We start from the raw sequence: 22834 nt of genomic DNA on the forward strand, positions 1-22834 counted from the left end.
ATAAGGGAAGTGGCACCTGTTACATTCCTGTCAGCCACAAAGCTTTGAAAGCCATGTGGACTCTGTTTGGGTGATTAAAAAAATGAACCCATAGCCTTCCGTGGAGCTTGCCAACGGAAGCTTGCCTCCTGGCCAACAGTTGTTTTTAAAGTACTGCTCAGTCCAGATGCTTTTGGCTATTCTTCCTCTCAGTGCTACTCAGTCCCTCTGTTGTTTCTTCATCATCATCTTGCCAGTAATGTACAGTAGAGTCTCACTTATCCAACGTTCTGGATTATCCAACGCATTTTTGTAGTCAATGTTTTCAATACATTGTGATATTTTGGTGCTAAATTCGTAAATACAGTAATTACTACATAGCATTACTGCACATTGAACTACTTTTTCTGTCCAATTTGTTGTATAACATGATGTTTTGGTGCTTAATTTGTAAAATCATAACCTAATTTGATGTTTAAAAGGCTTTTCCTTAATCCCTCCTTATTATCCAACATATTCGCTTATTCAACATTCTGCCGGCCCATTTATGTTGGATAAGTGAGACTCTACTGTATTTACTTCTTGTAGGTTCTGCTGGAACCTTAAAGCCTCCTTTCCCCAGTTCAAAGATTTATTTTTCTTCAGGCCTCTCCTCTTTTCCTGCTATTTGCTCATCCTCCCATTGTTTAACCTTTAACTCATCTTCTGGCCTTCCTGTCACACATCTGGGCCCCTAAGTAGCCTTGGGTATCTTATCATACAGTTTCATTTCCTTCTTGAGACAAGTCCTCCTGTCAGAGACCACATTTTACTTGTGAGTTAGTCTTAAATTTCAGTTGAGGTGATTTCTTACTTCCTCTGGGGTTGGAGAAATGCTTCTTCATATACTTCATGCTATCTCTTTTTTCTCTTAGCTCTGAAAATAAAAGTGTCCATGGACATTTGCGGTAGTTATGTTGATTTTTCCGTGTGGTGATATTTCCAACAAACACACAGGCATGGTTCATACAGTTATTTACTGGAATCATGTTCAAGAGAACATTACTGGGGTCACTAGGGTTGGTGTCACCCAGTACAGTAACACATGGTGTCACCTGTTGTAAACTCAGCCACATTATCAGGAGCTTAATTTAAACAAACAACAGGAACGAGCCAGCCAAAGTCAGGAATCCGACATCAAAGAAAGCAAATTCTAAAGTTCTTGGAAGTCAAGCTGGAAAAATACCAAAGTCAGAAGCACAAAGCACAGAGATGTGTGAGCCATTGCCGAGATCCAAAGTCTAAGCAGCCAAAATTAGAGCAGTGGTTCTCAACGTGTGGGTCCTCAGGTGTTTTGGCCTACAATCCCCAAAAATCCCAGCCAGTTTACCAGCTCTTAGGATTTCTGGGACTTGACGGCCAAAACATCTGGGAACCCACAGGTTGAAAACCACTGCCCAAACAGGTATTGGATTTGAGTCAGATAACCGTTTTGTCTGCTGCAAAAGAGTCACAACACTGAAAACTTAATATCTTAAGGTCTCCTGCTACTTGATTAGTGAGTGTTTTTCAGCTAATATCCCAAACCTTTGATACACTGTCTGATGCTTTAGAGGTGTGGGTATTAGGGGTGTGCAAATCTATTCTGTTTTCGTTTTGAAATTTGGGTGCCGCCCCCCTTTCTGTTTTTGGGAAGATTTCTGGAGATTAGGAGAACTATTTGGATTCATAATTTGGAACCCTGAGTTCCATTTCCATTTTGGGAAGGATCTTCCTGAAAACAATGCGGGGAGGGGAGCACCCAAAATTCAAAATGAAAACAGAATTGATTCCGTGCCGTTTTGCACACCCCTAGTGGGTATGTTTAATTCTTCTGTAGTTTGCTCAAACATATTTACTCCAGCTTCCTCAAGAGCGGCTTGCTTAGACTGCTGGGGAGTGTCTGCTTCTGCTGAAGGTTCATCTTCAGCATTGGTTAGGGAGTGCAGACACCTGGGACTTGCTGGCCTCCTTCTCCTCTGCTGGTCCTTCTAGTACAGTGGTTCTCAACCTAGGGTCCCCAAATGTTTTTATTCTATAACTCCCAGAAATCCCAGCCAGTTTACCAGCTATTAAGGTTGAAGGCCAATAACATCTGGGGACCCCAGGCTCAGAACCACTGTTCTAGCAACTCCTTGTCCTCACTATCCGAGCTGGTCATGACATCACCACCAAGGACCTCCTCCCATACTAGACCAGAACACAGTGTTGTAACTAAAAGGCCAGAAAATTTATCAGAACCAGCAGTTATATAAAAACCCCAACAGCAACCAAAACAATAGCATGTGCTTGTAGCAAATAGAGGTGAAGATATGTGATGCAAAGCATTATTGTAATTGGGATATCTCTGACCAGAATGCATGCACATTATCTATATATATATATAAAATGTAATGTGGCATTTTATTATGGAGTAAACAACAAAACCACTGAACACAATCACACCAAATTTGGCCACAAAAGACATAATCATCCAAGATATGTCTTTCAATTTAAAAAAACCTAGAAAAAAGTCCAAATTACAGAGGATGAGAAAGAGCCTTTCTCCCCCTAACTGCCAGTCAGAAAGGTATGCCCTGCTGCTTTTAGCCCCCCCCCCCCCCCCCCGCTGCCTTTAGGCCTCGCCCCCTTTGTGTCCTAGCAACTCCCTCAGCCAAAATGGCGCCTAGGGCACAGGCAGAGTGCCCTTAGGCCTGATCCACACTGCCTATAAAATACAGATTATCCTATTTGAACTGGATTATATGGCAGTGTAGACTCAAGGCCCTTCCACACAGCTATATTACCCAGAATGCCAAGGCAAATAATCCACAGTATCTGCTTTGAACTAGATTATCTTGAGCCCACACTGCCATATAATCCAGTTCAGTGTGGATTTTATACCGCTTTGTAGAAGGGGCCTCATATAATCCAGTTCTAAACAGATAATATAAGATTATAAATATAATATGTAATAATTACTGTGGTATAATAATACAAAACAACATAATCTCTAAAACCAGGAGAGTAAATAAAGAGCAACACTCTGAAAGCAGGGAAATTGGGAATTCTAGAAAGGAAACAGGGCCAGCTAACACCTCCCAACAAAGGATTCCCCCAACAAAGGAAGCCAGGCTTTGAAGCTGCAAGGCCATTAAATGCTAATCAAGGTGGCTAATTGCAGCATTGATACCTGCCACACCGAGACTATTAATTGCTATTCAACCTGGTCAACCAAGGATTCTGCAAGGTAGAAAGCGGCCAGGCTTGCAAGCAGCAAGGCTATTCAGTGCTATTCAAACTGGCCAACCAAGATTTCCCCTAGGTGAAAACCCCCTAGACTTTGAAGCCACGAGGCTATTCTGTCCCATTCAACCTGGCCTAGCAAGGATATCCTATGTAGAAAGCGACCAGGCTAAAAGCCGCAAGACTATTCAAGTGCAATTCAAGCTGGCCAAGCAGCTCAGTGGTTTAACCTTTTTAAAAAACATATACATATCAATAAAAACATCAGGCATCCTACTCTGACTGATAGAAGCAGTAGAATCTGGTTTAAAATGGATGTGATGGGGATAGTAAAACCATTTGTTTAATTTCCAAATGGGGCGTTGTGAAGCTTAAAGGAAAAAAAAATCCCAAACGCTTACTTATTCCGTGGGATGAAGTCCCAAGACTTGTCCAGGAACTACGTGTTGTTTTGTTGTTTATTCGTTCAGTCACTTCCAACTCTTTGTGACCTTATGGACCAGCCCTCACCAGAGCTCCCTGTCGGCCGTGGCCACCCACAGCTCCTTCAGGGTAAAGCCATACACTTCAAGGATACCATCCATCCATTCAAGAGAGGTCAGCCTCTCTTCCTTTTTCCTTCAATTTTCCCCAGCATCATTATCTTCTCCAAGCTTTCCTGTCCTCTCATGATGTGTCCAAAGTACTTCATCTTTGCCTCTAATATCCTTCCCTCCAGTGAGCAGTTGGGCTCTATTTCCTGGAGTATGGACTGATTTGATTTTCTTGTGGTCCTACATATACCGCATAAAATGTAGCTAGGGTAGGGACTGGCACAGGTCAAAGATATCCACTGAGCCTCTAGTACAAAACGTGGTCACGTGCCTATCAAATATGGTTTACCACAAAGGAGGTGGTGGTTTTGGCATACTAAGAAAGTGTGTGTGTATGTGTGTGTATATATATATTTGACATCAGTTTATCAATTTATAAGTTAAAATCCAGAGCAATATGATTTTCTACTCTTAAGAAAACTCTCCCCACTTCTGCTCTTAAATAATGAAAGCTTTGAGACTAGCATCTGAAGTTGAGCTTTAGGATTTGGTGAGAGATAGATAAAAGGTGTCCTTTTTCATTCCCTCCCTTATAAATATTTGCCCTTCTTGCACTTCTCTGCAAGCTCAAAATAGCACTCCTGTGACTCCTGTTTCAAGTTGGCTTGAGCCTTGGCCACTCCTGTTGTTAAACAATTGCCATAGATCCAGTGAGATTCTGGGCCTGATTCAAAGTGCTGATTTTAACTTTTGAAGTCTTTACTTGAATTGCAAAACTTTACTGCTTAGACAGAAGCCATCACCAGTCACGCAATAGTACGACTGAAAAAGTGGGATATACTGTTTATAATATAACTAGCTGTGCCCGGCCACGCGTTGCTGTGGCAAAGTGGTGGTGGTATTGGTTAAAAATTGTTGTGTAATTTTTATTTGACATTATTTGTATTTTTTAATTAATTTTATTGTAAGTTATCTTTTTATTTATTATATTTTATTATTTTCTTGTATTATTTTTAATTATTTTCTGTTATTATAGTATTTTATTGTATTAATTTTTTAGTGTTTTTAATTGTTTTTTAATGTTTTTTATTATTTTTATTGGGTTGCTAGGAGACCAAGTTGGAGGAGCTTAGCCTTCTAACTGGCAGCAATTGGATAAAAGCAATTATTCCTCTCTCTCTAATTAGGACTTTATTTTTCTTTTCTTTTTGTTGTATCAACCTAGAGGCGTGGATGTTGGGTTGTGTTGTCAAATTTCGAGGTTGGGGGGCCTGTAGTTTTGTTGTTTTGTGGGTCACCGTGATGCCATCACTCTTTTATATATATAGATTGAAACCTAATCTATTAATATACCATATATACTCAAGTATAAGCCGACCCAAATATAAGCCGAGGCACTTAATTTTACCACAAAAAAACTGGGAAAACATTGACTCCAGTATAAGCCGAGAGTGGTAAATTTCAGAAATAAAAATAGATACCAATAAAATTACATTAATTGAGGCGTCAGTAGGTTAAATGTTTTTGAATATTTACATAAAGCTCAAATTTAAGATAAGACTGTCCAACTCTGATCAAATCATTATAATCATCTTCTTCAATATAAATGTGCTTATGTATCCTTTTAATAATAATAGAGTAAAATAATACATGTAATAATAATAATAACAATAATAAATACAGGAAAATAATACATGTAATAATAAATAGTGTAAAATAATAAATGTATTAATAATAATAAAAATAGAGTAAAATAAATGTAATATTACCAATAATAATAGAGAAAAATAATAAATGTACCATATATAAGCCAACCAGGACCCTCACCCGAGTATAAGCTGAGGGGGGCTTTTTCAGTCTTAAAAAAAGGGCTGAAAAACTAGGCTTATACTCAAGTATATACAGTAATTGCTTTCTGTGTCTACTATATATGCAGTCCCTGAGTTCCAAATATCCAACTTACATAAGACTCAGTTAAGAACGGGGGTGAGAGAGAAGCAAGACAAATAGACTTGTGCATTTGTATAAAATTGCTATCAATTTCTGTTTGTTCTATTCGTAAGGCCCCTGGTTTTGTTTTGGAGTGCTTTCTGAAAATGAGCGCCTTTCTAAATGGGCGTTTTTGTTCCACATCCGAAAATACGAAAGTTTTTGACCCATTGGCCACTATGGGTGGGCTTCCCCAGGTTCCCCTTCTCCTCAGTTTTAGGGCTAGAGGGGTGAACATTGCCACACATGGAGGGCATATCTAACACTCTTAGCCCACCAAGTTTTATAAAGTTTGGGTCATCCCCTGATTTTTAGGGATTTTTTCTTTCTCTATATAAAATCTCCTTAAATATATTTCCTCTTTCCCCCACTGGTCCTGCCCTTTAACTTTTCCATGAGCAGCAGCAGGAGGGAGGAGGGCACCATTCCTTTCTGCCAAATGTCAAAGATGCTCCACACACCACACACACAGCCCAATGCCCAGCCCCACTATTTCACTTCTTCTTTAACTGGTGGCAATGGGACGGGAATTCCCCTCTCCTTCCCCTCATTTTTGACAATGGCATGGTTTGTCTTGGAGCTGCCACCTTAGGTTGATGCTTGCTGCTGCTACTGCTGCCTGACTGGGTGCCTTCCTTTCCTCCTGAATCTCCTCTTCTGTCTCTTGTGCAAGGAAGGTGCCTCCAGCAACCCTCCTCTTCCTCCTTTTCCTAAGAGGCATGAATGGAAAGAGGAGTGGGGCTGGAGACACCTTCCTTGCATGAGAGACAGAGGAGGAGATTCAGGAGGAGAGTCGCCACCAACTCACCAAGGCATTTTAAGGAGGTTTCCCACTTCCAGATAAGGAAGAGTGATAACCTCCTGGAAGAGAGTTTAATGTTTTTTTTGCTGGGGGGATTAATAATAAAGATTAAATTGTCCTCACGAAAAGCAGGCAAGGAAACGGTACCCGCTCCTGCTTATTTTCGTTCTGAGCTAATTTTAGTGCTGGGGGGGGGGGGTCCCGTTTCGTGCTCCAGCCTGAAACAAAAGGAACAAAAACGGAAGAAATGGGAGAAACAGATACCGCGCACATGTCTAAAATCTCCTTATTCCTGTAAGAGTTCTCATGGGGATAATGTGTCTGTTGGATTATGGTTGTATGTGTATGAAATGTAAATCAAGTGTTTTCTGCTGTTAGGCAAGAGTGTATGTTTCAGCAATGAAACAGTTAACAGCAGGCTAGTTTTGATTGACAGCCTGCTATGACCTATCAGGCATGATTTCTGGCCTTGGAGGTCAGGGACTTCCTGCAGACTGAGGAATGTGTTTTCTTATCTCTGAGTGTGTTGAGCTGGTGCTTGCCGAGAGAAGAGGCTGAAAGAGAAATGCCAGCTCAGAGCGATGGCTTTTGCTATGCTTTGTATATATGTATTATAGATATTGAATAAATGTTTGGACTTCAGACTACGGATGTGTTTGAGTCTGACATTTGAACTGAGGAATTGGTGAGGCAGACGATTGCAACCAATTCATCAGGGAGCTGGAGAAGTATATCGATAGAGTTTGAAGAAGCCCACCCAGCACGCACCCTGGCACCCACGCTGACAGTGTTACCACTGAAGATTTATCACCAATCCTTGTTTTCACAATGACCCAAAATGTTCAGTCCAAGTATCATAAGGACAGAAAGTGGGGTGAGATCTTCTGAACAGGGGCACAGAGAAAAAAAGCAAACATCACAGGGGTGTTAACTCTTCCCTATGCTATCCAAAATAATATATAAATATGCCAGATTTACACTTTAAAATATACCTGTTCCAGCTTACAAGCAAATTCAATTTAACATCAGACCTCCAGAAACCATCTTGTTCATAACATGGGAACTGCTTATATCCAATATCTTTCACAAAAATAACAATGACAACATTTTACAAAAATCATGAAAAGAGACCCTACTCGCATAAACAAGGGAATGTAGAAATCTGTGCTGCATAACATGTGTTAATTTGTTAGGACACATTAAAATAAAGATCAAATGGTGCCCTTTACTATGATTTTATAAGGATTAACACATTGGTGCTCAAAGTATCGGTATGCTACATGAAGCTCACAACTGCAAACACCTCTGTGAGTTCATCAAAACGCTAGCAATTACAAACCGAAACTAAACTACCTGGATTGCATTTTCAGTGAAAAATTCAGTGTCATGGCCCGTTGTGGGATGAAAATTGTCCACTTGTGGATTAACAAAACAAAACAAAAAAAAAACAATTGAAGGATTGCTGTAATCTTTCGTTCTGATTTTTCACCTAAGAAAAGAAGATAAGCCGTAGTAATTTCTGGTTATCTGCAGTGCCATATGATCTGGAAATGTGGTACTGTACTTTGTTGTGATTATATATTGTTATATTGATGGTGCTTGTTCGTAAGCAGATCTTTGTCTTCTTATGACTTCATTGAAGCAACTTTTCTTTTTCATAGCTTCCCAACCTCAGGCTGTTCACAGCCTCTTGGAGAAACCTGGTGCAGCAATCCTCTGCAACAATTGCGGCAATCCATGCAAAGGAGAAGTGCTAAGAGTGCAAAAGAAGTATTTCCATATTAAGTGTTTTGTTTGCAAAGGTATGTATTGATTTTTATTATTGTATGTATGTGGAATCATAACATAAAAACTTAATTTGGGGTCTGTGTAACTCAAAAACATATGGATCAGACTGTGGATGTGCACACGATGTTGGATTCTACACCTAAAGTTAAGCATTTTGTTGGAATGCTCTCCTTTGATACTGTGCATGCTCACTGATATATCCAACATTTCTTCCAGTTCCTTTTTGTCCACTAAACGTGTTGTTCTCTAAACTCTAAAATCACGACAGTAAATAAAGAACAACACTCAGAAAACAGGGGGATTCCAGGCATGAAACAATCAGGGCCAGCTAACACCTCCCAACAAAGGATTCCCCCAGGCAGGAACCAACCAGGCTTTGAAGCTGAAAGACCATTCAGTGCTAGCTGAGGTGGCCAGTTGCAACATTCACACTTGCCTCAAACAAACAAGAGTTCTTTCTCCCACCCTGGACATTCTACAGGTATATAAACCCCACTTGCCTAGGTTCCAACAGACCTCACAACCTCTGGGGATGCCTGCTATAGATATGGGCAAAATGTCAGGAGAGAATGCTTCTGGAACATGGCCATACAGCTTGGAAAACTCACAGCAACCCAATTTCATGATAATGTGTACTATATTATATTATTATACTACAAGGGATCTTGTTTCATATAGCAGCTTTTGTGTTACATTACTTGTGGAAGAAGATTATATAAATGTGCACTTAATTTACTATAATTAGTTTGACGTGTGTCTTCAGAAACAAATGTTTGAAAAAAATGTAAGATTCAAGACTATTGTAGCTAAATGAAAAATGAAGAAGGTAAGCCACATGTAAAGTAATAACAGGGAATTGGTATGAACCAGAGCAACTCTACTTGCTGGTCTATAAATACATCTTCTAAAAACTACTGTGTGTAATCCAATCCCACATAAGAACATACTGTGAAGTGTGAGTGTTTCAGATTACACAAGAAGATGTCATATGCAGGAAGACAGAAGATAAGTGACAAAAGCTTAAAACAAAGTAAAATTCTGGTAAACATTTTAATTGTACTATCAAAATTCATATAGCACTTTGTGATACCCTAAGACTAGCAGATTAATGATAGATTTAGCTTTCATTACCTGCAGCCTGCTTCATCAGATGCATTTAATGTTATATTAACTTATAAGTATATATACCACACATGGTTGGCAGGGGAATGAAAGTGTAAACAGTAAAGTCAGAGAGAAATAAAACACAGAAAGAACAGCCTGAGTGTTCTAATAATAGGTATTATTAATAGGCGCTGGGCTTTTGCACAGCAGGCTAAACCTCTGTGCTGCAGAAAAATCCTGCCGATTGAAGGGTTGTCAATTCGAGCCCGGTAAGCACTCACTGTCAGCCCCAGCTCATTTGCCCATCTAGCAGATGGAAAGAAGAAATGTGAGTAGATAAATAGGTACTGTTCTTAGCAGGGAAGTAATAAAGGCACCCTTAAGGACATCAATCGGAAGAAGGCTCCTTGGCATGGAAGATGGAGTGACAGCACCCCCTATGGCCGGCATCGAGCACAGCCTCCAAAATGCCAGAAATAAGATGGGAAAACTGCCTTTATTTCTGTTTGTGTTGTCTGTCCTTTTTAATTGTATAATCGGTAGAGTAGGGCCTGGATCCTGTTTCATCTGTTTTTTTCATGGTTTTGTACTGTTCCATCCACTAGGATGGCACAGAATGGTACAACCTCGAAAGAAATGAAAGAAACAGTGGAACGAAAGAAAGAGGGGAATGGTAGCCATTTGATCAGCTGATTTTTGGTGCTTGGTTGTAGGCCCTGGTTGGCTGGGCCTACAGCTAAGTGCCGGGTGCTCGATGCTTGTAGGCCCTGCCTGTTGGGTCTATAAGCATCAAGCGCTTGGCTGTAGGCCCTGGCTGACAGGCCCTGGTGATTTGCCACCCAAGGCCCGAAAAATCTTTGTTTTTTTCAGACCTTGGATGGAAAAGCCCATTCATATATTCGTTTCCGTAAGTGAAGGACAGAAACAGAAACGGGGCCATGCAAATGGTACAAATAGAAACAGGCAGTGATTCCATACAAATGCACAAGACTAATTATTGGTATTGAATGTTTGCCATATGTATGTTCGGTAAGCCTCTGTGAGTCCCCTTCGGGGTGAGAAGGGTGGGGTATAAATACTGTAAATAAATAATAATAAATATTAGTGAACATGTTTCTAATATTGCTATTATTACTATTACTGTATTCATTTAATTATTTATATTTCAAATTGAACTCAATATGGCTTACAAAAATTAAAACAAATACAGAAAAAGCACATCCAAAGAATCTTTGTCACTGGTGAGCTAATTAGTACATCTAGTATGAATTGATAGCATTTCCTTTCACCTTCTTGGTGGCTCTTTCGTTGCATTTTCTTTTAAAAGTGTTTTTAAAGTGCTTCAGTGCTTGCAATGTCCTTATAAGCACTCTGCATTTTTGGTCCTAGTTTTGAGGCACACATGGAATATACTATGGTCAGCTGCAGTGCATATTCTGGGTTGTTTTGGACTTTCTGATGATTTTTAACATGCTGTTTCCAACTTGATGTGTGTTGCAGCGTGCTTTGAGAAGTCTGTTTTGTGGCCACCATGTAGCATATGGAATATTGTGCACCACATTACATTTCAAGGATTGACGTGTTTTTCATATCCAAGTCTATAAAAATAATAAAATTTACAGTATCAAAATTTTACCTAGAATGATTTCAGATAACAATTCTATTGCCTTAGTTGTCATTTAACAGAAAAGAGACATTTAATTGGATTCTTATCAAATTATTACTACATGATGAGAAAGTGACTTTGAAAGCAATGCAGTACAACTATTTTTTTAGGAGAACAAGAATAAAGATACTGATATTGGGATGGCTTTGTATCCTAGTAAAGCCTTTCAGACATGCATCATTTCGCAACCACACTGAGTTTCATAGAACCTTTCAGTGGGATAAAAAGGGAACAGTTAATGTATACATTCAAGCACCTATAATTTTTCTCACCATTTCAGTAAGACCTGGGACCTGTTTTAATTTTTTAATCTACCGCTAAATCTCTTCACAAATACGAAGAGTCTCATTTTCTTCCAAAGTTTTCCCTAGTGCAGTAGATAAAGGTGTTGTTAACAGTGATGCCTTTCCTCATAAAAATGGATTTCTTTTCCTTAAACATTATGTTTCTATTTGTTCACAGCGTGCGGATGTGATTTGGCCCAAGGTGGATTTTTTGTAAGACAAGGAGATTTTATCTGTACAGTGGACTATCAGCGACTGTATGGCACACGGTGCCTTAGCTGTGATGAGTTTATTGAGGGAGAAGTGGTTTCAGCGCTGGGCAAAACCTATCATCCCAATTGTTTTGTCTGTGTGGTCTGCAGGTAAGTTTCTCTTACTGAAACTTTAGATTGTGTATTTATTTTTTAAATGAGATGGACCAAAATGGCCACTCACCACTCTGCCAGGCTTTCAATTATGCACAGAGGGGAGCTTTTACACAATTAAAACATGTGTGCTAGTTGTTGGAAAATCAGACTTGGCCACGGTGGTTCACACTCTGGTTACATCCCAAAAAAAATATTGCAATATGCTCTGTGTAGGATTGCCTTTGAAGGCTGTTCAAAAGCTCCAAATGGTCCAACGGGCAGCAGCCCAATTGCTTACCGGGGCGGGGTACAGGGAGCATACAATTCCCCTGTTGTGCAAGCTCCACTGACTGCCAGTCTGCTACTGAGCACAATTCAAAGTGCTGACTTTAGCCTATAAAGCTCTAAATGGTTGCGGCCCAGCTTACCTGTCCGAACATATCTCCCCCTATGAACCATCATGGAGATTAAGATCATCCAGGGAGGCCCTGCTCTCAGTCGTACCACCTTTGCTGTTGGGAACGAGAGAGAGGGCCTTCTCAGTGGTGGCCCCTTGGCTATGGAAATCCCTCCCCAGTAACATTAGATCAACCCCTTCCTTCCTAGCCTTTAGAAGAAAGGTAAAAACTTGGCTGTGGGATCAGGCTGCAATGACAGATCTGGAATATATGGAATGACTATGGAAAGTCCTGGATTATGACTATGGATGGCGTGATTCCTTATGTATTGTAATGTTTTAAATGTTTAATATGTCTGATTTCATTCTAATTTAATTTTTGTATTGTATATGTTTTTAAGGAATTGAATAATTGCCTCTATGTAAGCCGCTTTGAGTCCCCTTTGGGGTAGAGAAAGGTGGGGTATAAATAGAGTAAATAAATAAATAAATTTAAAGCTTGACTTGACCAGAAATGTACCTGTATATTTAAATACATAAAGTTGTGAGTAAAAGAAACATGTTATTTTAAACAAGTCTTCTTGAATTTTTGTCTGCTGAGAGCATTGAATAGAAACAAGATAAAAACAATAGAAAGAACAAGAGACTTTCCATTATCCAATAAACTAAAGGAACACTCCTGAAACTCTGCTACCCAATACTTTATGATCCTAACAGGTCATAATGCAATCGTCCAATAAGGATATCTTACATCTGTCGTCTGTTTCCTCTGTGATTTGTGGCGTTATTATACCTACATATAAAATGTTTCTTTTTTCTCTCTGTTCTCTACATACCGTTTGTGTTCTATCTGTTATGCTAACATATAAACTGTGTAGCAAACAAAGGCCAAGATCCTATTCTGCTTTGGCCAAGTCGAATACTATGTCACTCTTAGTGCATTAGATCTCTGGTGCCTGTTTCCCAGTCTGGGCCAATTGTATCTACAGATGCTTCTTTACGCTTTTTGAGGTCTTCAGATTCATGGTAATGTGCCTTGGAAAATGATCTATTGAGACCCCACTAGCAGTTTCCTGAGCCACCCCCTGTCATGTTGCATTGACTCTGAAGATCCTGCAAATGTAAGCATAGAAGAAAAAAATGGGTATAGATACAGCCAGTCTGCATTAGGAGGTATTTTCTAATGCAACTGGTGGTCTGAGCTACCCACAGTCATCGGTTTCTGCCACTGCTACTTATTGCTGCTGTTGGAGAGGTACCTCTTGGATGCCTCCCTGAGTAAGCTGCAAGAAATCAAACTTCTTATTGAATGATCTATTACATACCCAATTTGCCCTATAGATTCTGACTACATGTCTTCATAATGGTGATTGATTTATCAAGAAATTGTATGTCCCTAAGGGAATGACCTGGTGAGCATTATACTAACCATTTAGGTCAGTGTAATGGTCGATCAGTTTTTTTCTCTGTTGTTTGGGATGGTTAAACATTAGAAAATCTCAGTTCTGTTGCTTTGAGAATAATATAGACTGAGCAAAAAAGCCTAAAGATTTTGACATTCTTGTTTCTATACATAAAAAACTAGCATGGCCACCATTTTGCTATATACTGTGTGCAATACCATATTATAATCCCAGTCTTGTGCTGTGTGTTCCTATTTTGGATTATCTCCACATTACATCTAATGTATCTTACTGTGCAGGCAGCCTTTTCCTCCTGGGGACCGAGTCACTTTCAATGGCAAAGACTGTGTCTGTCAGAAATGTTCCCTGCCACCTGCTGGTAGCAACATCTCTATTCCAACCCTCCGAAGTAAGTCATAGATTGTTTTACTTTATTGTAACTGGCATTTCCCCCACTGAAATAGAATTACACTCCTTGAAATTATCCGCTGACATTCCCAGCCTGATGATTTTCAATGGATGTACACTGAATATTTCAATATTTACAGGCCATTTTAAACTGATACTTTATCTGCTGTGTAGTGTGTTGATTTCAGCAGCTGACTTCTGTATATCAGATTAAAATATTTAGTAGCTGGGATATTATAAACTTTAGCATTTGGAAAGATTTGCCAGGTTTCTCACTTTTTTATCTGATCGTTTCTATAGCATCCAATAATGTTTTATTGCAAGTGTGAAAGTTTATTGTAGATAGATACCCAAACCAAAGTCATGAAGATACTCCAAATGCACATTCCTTTACATATTTAAATTATAAATATTTTTTTGTAGCAGATTTCAAACTTGTATAGAATTTAAACATTTGTGAATACCTTCCACACTACTTTTTAAGAAAAGAAGTTAACAGATAAAAGGAACCAGTCTGAGTTTTAGGACACAGACTTTTGGTTTTCTATTGATGAACAAGTATTTATTAGCATTGTATTGGTTATTACACTGCAAGAAAGGGAGCAAGGTTCTTTTTGTGCTGTTCAGCTGCTCTTTATTCTTCAGTTCAGTAATAGCAGAGAGTTGTGGGAGTGAGAGATTCAAACCTATCTCTTTCCCTTCAATCATTATGAAAACTGCTCAGGGAATATGACTTGCTCTCTTCTGTTTACACAGCCTCAGTGGAGAGCAATACATTAGTGGCAGAGCACATGCTTTGTGTACAAGAGGCCCCAGATTCCAACCTTGCAGTCCCCAGCCCAGGTAGGGCTGTTTGAAAGCCCACTTGTCAATCAAGAATTGACAGTACTGAATTAGAGGGACAGTGACCCAGTTCTGTCTAAAGCAGCCTCCTATGTTCCCTTCTTGACATGTTGTGTAAGGCTGTAGATAAATGTTAATTTTTATATGCACCTAAATTCCATTCCTCATGAATACATTTTAAACAGAGGTTCTTTTACTGCATTTTTCAGTGTGAGAGGTTATATCAGAATTTTTACAGAACACTTTTACACAAAGACCAACATTAGTCATACAGACATACAGATTCTATAACTACATTGGATTCACAAACAACCTACAGTTACATTGGCTAACAAACAGTTTTACCATAGTGTAGTACGAGAATGATTTTATTCAGGCTTTTCACCTTGTGATCCTGCTCCCCTCGCTGCTCAGCTGATGGCAGAGAACAGATGAGCAGTGGGTGTATTTGGCAAGGAAGAGAGAAAAGGTTTTCAACCATGTCCCCTTTTCCCAGTTGCACAGCTAATTGTAAGAAAAGGCATGGGTTGCATAGAATGAGACAGTCTAGGATTGTGGATTATGTGAATGCATCCTGAAGGCAATGTACATATTGCCCACAAAGTCCTACAAGATAAATAAGTCCCCATGGAGGGCTGTTGGAAATTATGCCCAAAGAATATAGAAAATGTACTTAAGGTGTACATATTTATTGGAGTTGGGCACACAGTTCCATTCTTTATAGATAATGTGCATAATCTTCATGAGGTGCAGTGGTTACTTGTTTATAGGGACTATTAACAGCCCACTGAACATAGCTGTGATCCCAACATTCTCTCGTGTTTTAATGAGATTTGTTCTCTATGTAAGGTGTTTGTTCGGGTCATTTAAAACTCGTCTTAATCTCAAAAAGCTATTCCAGGAAGTAAAGAAATGCCCTTTGGTAAAATTATAAATGTATTATATTTTAGTATTCAAAAAGTCAAGCTAACAATTGATACAGACATAGTTATTTTTTATCATAAATCCATTGAACTCTATGAGAATTAAATTGTGCCTAATTTAGGCCCTTTCTACAATGGCATATAATCCAGGTTATCCAGTTCAAACCAGATAATCTGGATTTTATATAGCAGTATAAAAGGGGCCTGAAGCTGCTTTAAATTTGTTATAGATCCAGCCTTCATCACCATCATTGTGTTCCTCTCCTTCCTTCTGTGTTTATTTTTGTGTCAATGTTATAATTTAGTTTACTCAGTGTTTATTATTTAATTAAAACAAAAAAACAGAAAGTAGATTATCCAATTTCATCATTGTCATTGCAAAACAAGGGGGTGTTGCCATGTGGAGAGCCACAGCAGAAGAAAGTGGGAACCCTGAAGAGCCAAATTCAATCCCAGACCTGTCAAAATATGCGTATTAATTTAAAAGGAGTCAGAATTTGAATATATAAGATGTTTGGGACATGGACTTGTAATTTTCGTAGTTAAGTATTCACTACATGACAGGTATGGTGCCAAGTTTTTATTGTCATTCTCAGTCCTATGAGTACGTAAAGATTACGGTGTTTTTATTTTTCCAAAGCCTCATAAATTATATGTAAAGTTTAATGTTTAAAACTATTTCCACACTTTTTAACAGATTGTGGAAACTGTGGCTTGGAAATAAAAAATGGACAATCTTTGGTGGCGTTGGACAAACACTGGCACTTGACCTGTTTCAAGTGCAAGATATGTGGCAAACTTCTCAGTGCTGAATATATCAGCAGGTAAGTTGATGAGGATGAATAAATCTGCTTTTCAAACAGTTCCTTGTGTTGTGTTTTCAAAGTAAGTTCTGCTTGCATGTTGTGTTATGGGATTTATAGACTTGATGAAACATTAAGTCTGTGGATTGTCAGCTGTTCTTTTTTAATGAATTGTTTTTTTAAAAGGCTGTTTAATGTGAAGTAGTTGCAACAGTCATAGAAGTGGGTTGCTAAGAGTTTTCCAGACTGTATGGTCATATTCCAGAAGCATGGTCTCCTGACGTTTCACCCACATCTATGGCAGGCATCCTCGGAGGTTGTGAGGTCTGTTGGAAACTGTTTGGAGCCATGGAAAAGAAGAACTAAACAAGTTCCTGGACCACCTCAACAGCATCCACCCAAACATCCTATTCACCATGGGGAAAAATGAAGGAAAACAGTCATTTCTAGATGTCCTAGTTATTCTCAAACCCAATCAACAATTGGGCCACACAGTTTACAGAAAATTTACACACACAAATAGATACCTACATAAAAACTCCGACCATCACTCAAGTAAAAAAAAGAAGCACATTTAAAGCACTGGTAGACCGTGCAAACAGAATCTGCATGTTCTGCCAGATAAATTGAAGATGATGAACCAAACCATCCAAACTGGGCTCTACAGGCCAATGGAGACCACAGACATCAGAAGAGCTGCAAGACCAAGAACAAGCCAAGAGAGCAAAGACAACATCCACCCAGAGGAAAAGTGTTCTTACCATACATCAAGGGAACCACTAACCACATAGGGAAGCTGATGAAGAAACACAACCTACAAACTATCTACAGACCCACTAAGAAAATCCAAAAAATTCTGCATTCAGCAAAGGATAAGAGGGATCCTCTCACCGTATATCATGCAGCTGTGGATAAGTCTACATAGGGACCACCAAATGCAGCATTGCTCAGACACGAATCAAGGAACATGAAAAGCACTGCAGACTAATCCAACCAGAGAAGTCAGCCATTGCAGAGCATTTGATGGACCACAGCATATTATTTGAGACCACAGAAATGTTGGACCACTCTGACAACCACCATGTCAGACAACACAGAGAAGCATTGAAATCCATAAGCATGTGGGCAATTTCAACAAAAAGGAGGAAACCATGAAAATGAATAAAATCTGGCTGTCAGTATTAAAAACTCAAAAATCAGGACAGTAAATAAAGAACAACACTCAGAAGACAGGGGAATTCCTGGCATGAAACAATCAGGGCAGTTAACACCTCCCAACAAAGGATTACCCCAGGAAGGAAGCAGCCAGGCTTTGAAGCTGAAAGGCCATTCAATGCTAATCAAGGTGGTCAATTACAACATTCACACTAGCCTCCAACAGACAAGAGTTCTTTCTCCCACCCTGGACCTTCCACAGATATATAAACCTCCCTTGATTAGTTTTCCAATATATCTCACAACCTCTGAGGATGCCTGCCATAAATGTGGGCGAAACATCAGGAGAGAATGCTTCTAGAACATGGCCATACAGCCCAGAAAATTCACAACAACCCACATTTAATTTGTTCAGTCCCCATTCCAAAGAATTACATCGATATTATAGAATGTGTATCTATCTGTTCAGCATGTGCTGGCTTCTCTTTTTATTTTGAATGGAAAAGTCAGCTATAAGATCTATCTGTGATTTCTTGAATCCATGCTTTGGATGCTTCTGACTAATGCCAGGTCAGTTATTAATAAAAGAGGGTTAATCCAGGACATGATCCTCGATGAAGAGGCTGACCTAGTTCATGTCATCAGCATCCGCCTACCAGAGACTTTGCATCCTGTCATAGTCCTGCTCTTTTTAGCATGGCAATTAATGTACAATTGACATAAGAATTGGAAAGCATAATGTAGTCTGAACCTGTTGCTCCTCAATCCAGGAAGTAGTTATAATATCCCAATTTGGGACTGTCCAACCTGCAATAGAATAGAGTCCATCTTCTGGGGTAGTTTGTTTCAAGGCTGAACTGCTTGTATCATTTTGAAATTTCTCGTAATGTTTAGCCTGTCATTAATTTTCTAACCATAGTTTCTCAACCCATCCTCCGGAGCATCAGAAAAGATGTCTTCACACTTACACTGCCATATAATCCAGATTATCAAAACAGATACTCCACATTATCTGATTTCAACTGGATAATATGAGTCTATACTGCCAGATAATCCAGTTCTAAGCAGATAATCTGGATTTTATACAGCAGTGTAGAAGGGACCAAAGAAAACCACAAGCAGAACACCCCACTCTTATTTCCCAACAAGTGATAGTGCATGGCATACTGTATCAGTCATAGATATATCACAAGTAGCCTTATCCTCCATCAATTTACCTAATCTTCCTCTAAAGCCAACCCACATTGGAGGCCATCAAATTTATTTAATACTATCTTGGGTACCAGGTGTTGCCTGGGTTATTAGGAGACATCATTTTTTATTTTACAAAATTCATAAGGTTGTGGGTGAATTACAACTCACATCATGCCAGATTAACCCCCTGAAACTATATCAATACAGTAGAGTCTCACTTATCCAACATAAACGGGCCGGTAGAATGTTGGATAAGCGAATATGTTGGATAATAAAGAGAGATTAAGGAGAAGCCTATTAAACATCAAATTAGGTTATGATTTTACAAATTAAGCACCAAAACATCATGTTATACAACAAATTTGACAGAAAAAGTAGTTCATTACGCAGTAATGCTATGTAGTAATTACTGTATTTACGAATTTAGCACCAAAATATCACGATATATTGAAAACATTGACTACAAAAATGCGTTGGATAATCCAGAATGTTGGATAAGCGAATGTTGGATAAGTGAGACTCTACTGTACTTAAAGTTTGTTATAATGAGCAAATGTGCTCTAGATGCACCATCAGTGGGATTCAGTATGCTCTCCAGCTGCAGGGTGAATTACAACTCCCACCATGGTGGGTCAATCCCGTCAAATCCCTCCAGTATGTTCAGTTGGTCATGGGGGTTCTGTGTGCCAAGTTAGGTCCAGGTCCAACATCAGGGGGTTCGGAGTGCTCTTTGATTTCAGGTGAACTATAAATCCCAGTACCTACAACTAACAAATATCAAGACCAATTCCACCCCAAATCCACCAGTATTCCAATTTGGGCATGTTGACTAAGTGTGCCAAATTTGGTACAGCTCCATTGTTTGCGTTCACATGCTCTCTGGATGTAGGTCAACTATAATTTATATAAATCAAGGTGAATTTCCCCAAAGCCCTCCAACATTTTTTGTTGGTCATGGGGTTTCTGTGTGCTAAGTTAGGTTCAGGTCCATTGTTGGTGGGGTCCAGAGTGCTCTTTGATTGTAGGTGAACTATAAATCCCAGTACCTACAACGACTATAAATCAAGGTGATTTCCCCCTTTGGTCATGCGGGTTCTGTGTGCCAAATGTGGTCCAGGTCCATTGTCAGTGGGGGTCACAGTACTCTGACTTGATGCAGGGTGAAATACGACTTCCATCATGTGGAGTCAATCCCCCAAACTCCTCCAGTATGTTTAGTTGCTGCTCAGTTCTGCTCTGTTTGTTAGGCAGACAGAATTGAAAAGTATAGGAAAGGGTTAAGGGAGAAGCAGTGAGCCGGTTCATGCAAATTCCACACCAATGGAGAGAGTAAGAAACACTGGGATGTCGGCGGTGGTGGGAACACGTAAAATCTAGGATGGAATTGTACCTGAATGAAAGCATTCCTTTGGGGAGGACATTGGCAGTGTTTAGGCTACATGTTCATGCCGCTCGCTATAACCTGAAATGTCATTGGAGGGAGTTCTTTTGGTGACTCCTCAGTATTATGGGTTATAGCAGTTTGTGGAAGAAGGAGCTGACAATTTGATTGAAAACACATACAACCGAAAACACACCCAGTTACAATAATGATTTCAAAACAATAAGCAAATTAAAAGAATCTAAAAAAAAATTCATCCAAGAAAGGAAGAGAGTCATAACATCCTCCTTTAAACTACTTTTCTTAGCAGTCAATCAATTGCCAAAGGTCTGCTTGAATTAAAAGGAAAAGACCTGCATCTTGTAAAAATACGTTCTGTTGTTTGACTTTTGCATAAAATGAAGAAGTATTTCTTTTTATCTCCCCTAAATCTCCCACTATTCAACACTGCAAAAATTAAGAATAATTTATAAACAATTACTTATATGGGCTCTCGAAGAAGAACAAATAAAAAAAGTGATGATAAAATGGGCCAGAGCGGTAGGTCACACAATTCATCTTAGTCAATGGGAAGAAATTTGGGGGAAAAATTGAGATGGGCATATGCTACAGAAATTAAAGAAAATTGGTACAAGATGTTCCATATGTGGTATTTAACACCAAATAAGCTAGCCATATACAGTAAAGGGAAAAATAATGCTCGAAGTGTGGGAAACACTCAGACACCTTCCTCCATATGTGGTGGGAGTGTAAGAAGATCAAGAAATTCTGGTATGAAATTTACAAAAAAAATGATAAAAATTATACAAAAAAAGTTTGAATTCAAGCCAGAATGTTTTCTACTAGGAATTATTAACCCACAAATAGATAAGAACACAGACAGATTAATATTCTTTTTAACCACAGCAGCAAGAATAGTCCTAGCACAAGTTTGGAAAACAGAGGAAGTGCCTAGTATGGAGAAATGGATTAATAAAGTCATGGATGTGATGAATATGGACCTACTGACACAGAGGTTAGCACAAGACAGATCTCCCAAAAACAGTACTGACTGGAGACCCATGAAAGGATACTTAATAAAAGAAAAAATAAATATTCACATAGAATTAATCTAAGGAAGCTTCCTGGGGAAATATTAGGAATAAAAATAGCAACAATAATAAATGTAGTTAAACCTTTTCTTTAAATTATAAAAGTAAATCATATGATTACTGCGAAAAATAAAGAGGATCAATTCCAGAGTTCTGGAAGTCATAGAGACTTATAGCAACTGATAAATGATATGTATATATCTATTAGGAATTCTTTTTTTTCTTTTCTTTCTTTTCTTTTTTTTCCATGTTGGTATTTGGGTTATGGTATCTATGTGGTGTTTCTTTTTCTTTTTGTTTTTTTATTCTAAAGGGGGGGGACCTCTTGTTTAATGGCTGTAATAAGAAGATACAAGTTGCTTATAAAATGCACAATAAAAATAATTCAAAAAAAAACTGCAAAAATTTTCTAATAGGGAAATTAACTACTGGCTTTCCATCATTTTGGTTCCTCTTTTCTACATCTTTTTCAGTTCTGCATTATGCTTTTTCAGGCGCAGGAGCTACAGCTATCGACAGCTACAGCTATCGGTATCACAAATCTGTATAAAATGGTTATGATACTGATGGTTTTAATTTCAATTCCTTTTTAATTGGTCCCATGTGAATTTTATTTCACGATAGGATCACATTGGGGGCCCTTCTGTACTATGGATTATTTGGCAGTGTAGAAGGGGCCTTAGAGGCATCTGGTTTGCTGCAGTGGGAACAGAATGCTGGACAACATGGGGCTTTGGTCTGTTTTTGTTTTCTTATATTTTTATCTATATACAGGACTGATACATCCTGTAAACAAATAGACACGAACGTTATTTCAATCAGTTTTTGATGATAGATCTTTTCAATTGCATCCTTCGGGATCTAATAAAACACCAGATTTTAGTTTCTTTTTAAAATTGTGACATTTCCCAGCCGAATAATCCATTTGGAGAGTTATCTATGCATTTGGTGTTTTATTTCTTTCAGAGATGGAGTTCCATACTGTGAAGTGGACTATCATGCCAAATTTGGAATAAAATGTGATAATTGTGAAAAATACATTACAGGAAGAGTTCTGGAAGTAAGAGCTTGCTGCTTACAATTACTACATCTTGTGGGGCATGAAGTTCTGTCAATATAATTACGGGACAGGGAGGAAGATGGGCAATGACCATTTTTGATGTTTGTATTGAACATGAGCAGAGCTATGTCTAATGGAATTGAACTATTGCCTATTGACTTGTGTCTGAAAATAACTTGGTAACTGATGGAGTTGTTGTAACAGGGGCGTGATAATTCCTGTATCTGCCTGGCACCAGTTAACATTTTGGCTGCACCTCTTCGCACTAGATACAATTTCCAAATATTCTACAAAGGCATGTCGAGTGTGTTACAGTAATCCAAACAGGATGTAACTAAATCATGTAACTGTGGCCAAATCCGACATCTCAAGAAATGGGCACATTAGCACATAAACTTTAAAAACACAAAACTGCTCCCGGCCATTGCTGGGACCAGGGTG

At 38.9% G+C, this 22834-nt stretch overlaps 1 protein-coding gene across 4 annotated transcripts in view; it reads left to right on the forward strand.

Annotated features, from left to right (window-relative positions):
* Window positions 1-22834, forward strand: part of ablim2 (actin binding LIM protein family member 2) — a 74012-nt gene that overhangs the window by 11294 nt on the left and 39884 nt on the right. For all 4 annotated transcript variants that reach the window (XM_062982061.1, XM_062982062.1, XM_062982063.1 and 1 more), the window contains exons 2-6: window positions 8208-8348; window positions 11567-11750; window positions 13835-13944; window positions 16407-16533; window positions 22300-22393. In XM_062982061.1, the coding sequence (XP_062838131.1) occupies window positions 8208-8348; window positions 11567-11750; window positions 13835-13944; window positions 16407-16533; window positions 22300-22393 (656 nt within the window). The remainder of the gene's footprint in view (window positions 1-8207; window positions 8349-11566; window positions 11751-13834; window positions 13945-16406; window positions 16534-22299; window positions 22394-22834) is intronic.

Source organism: Anolis carolinensis, chromosome 5 (assembly GCF_035594765.1).
Source record: "Anolis carolinensis isolate JA03-04 chromosome 5, rAnoCar3.1.pri, whole genome shotgun sequence".
NCBI lineage: Eukaryota > Metazoa > Chordata > Lepidosauria > Squamata > Dactyloidae > Anolis > Anolis carolinensis.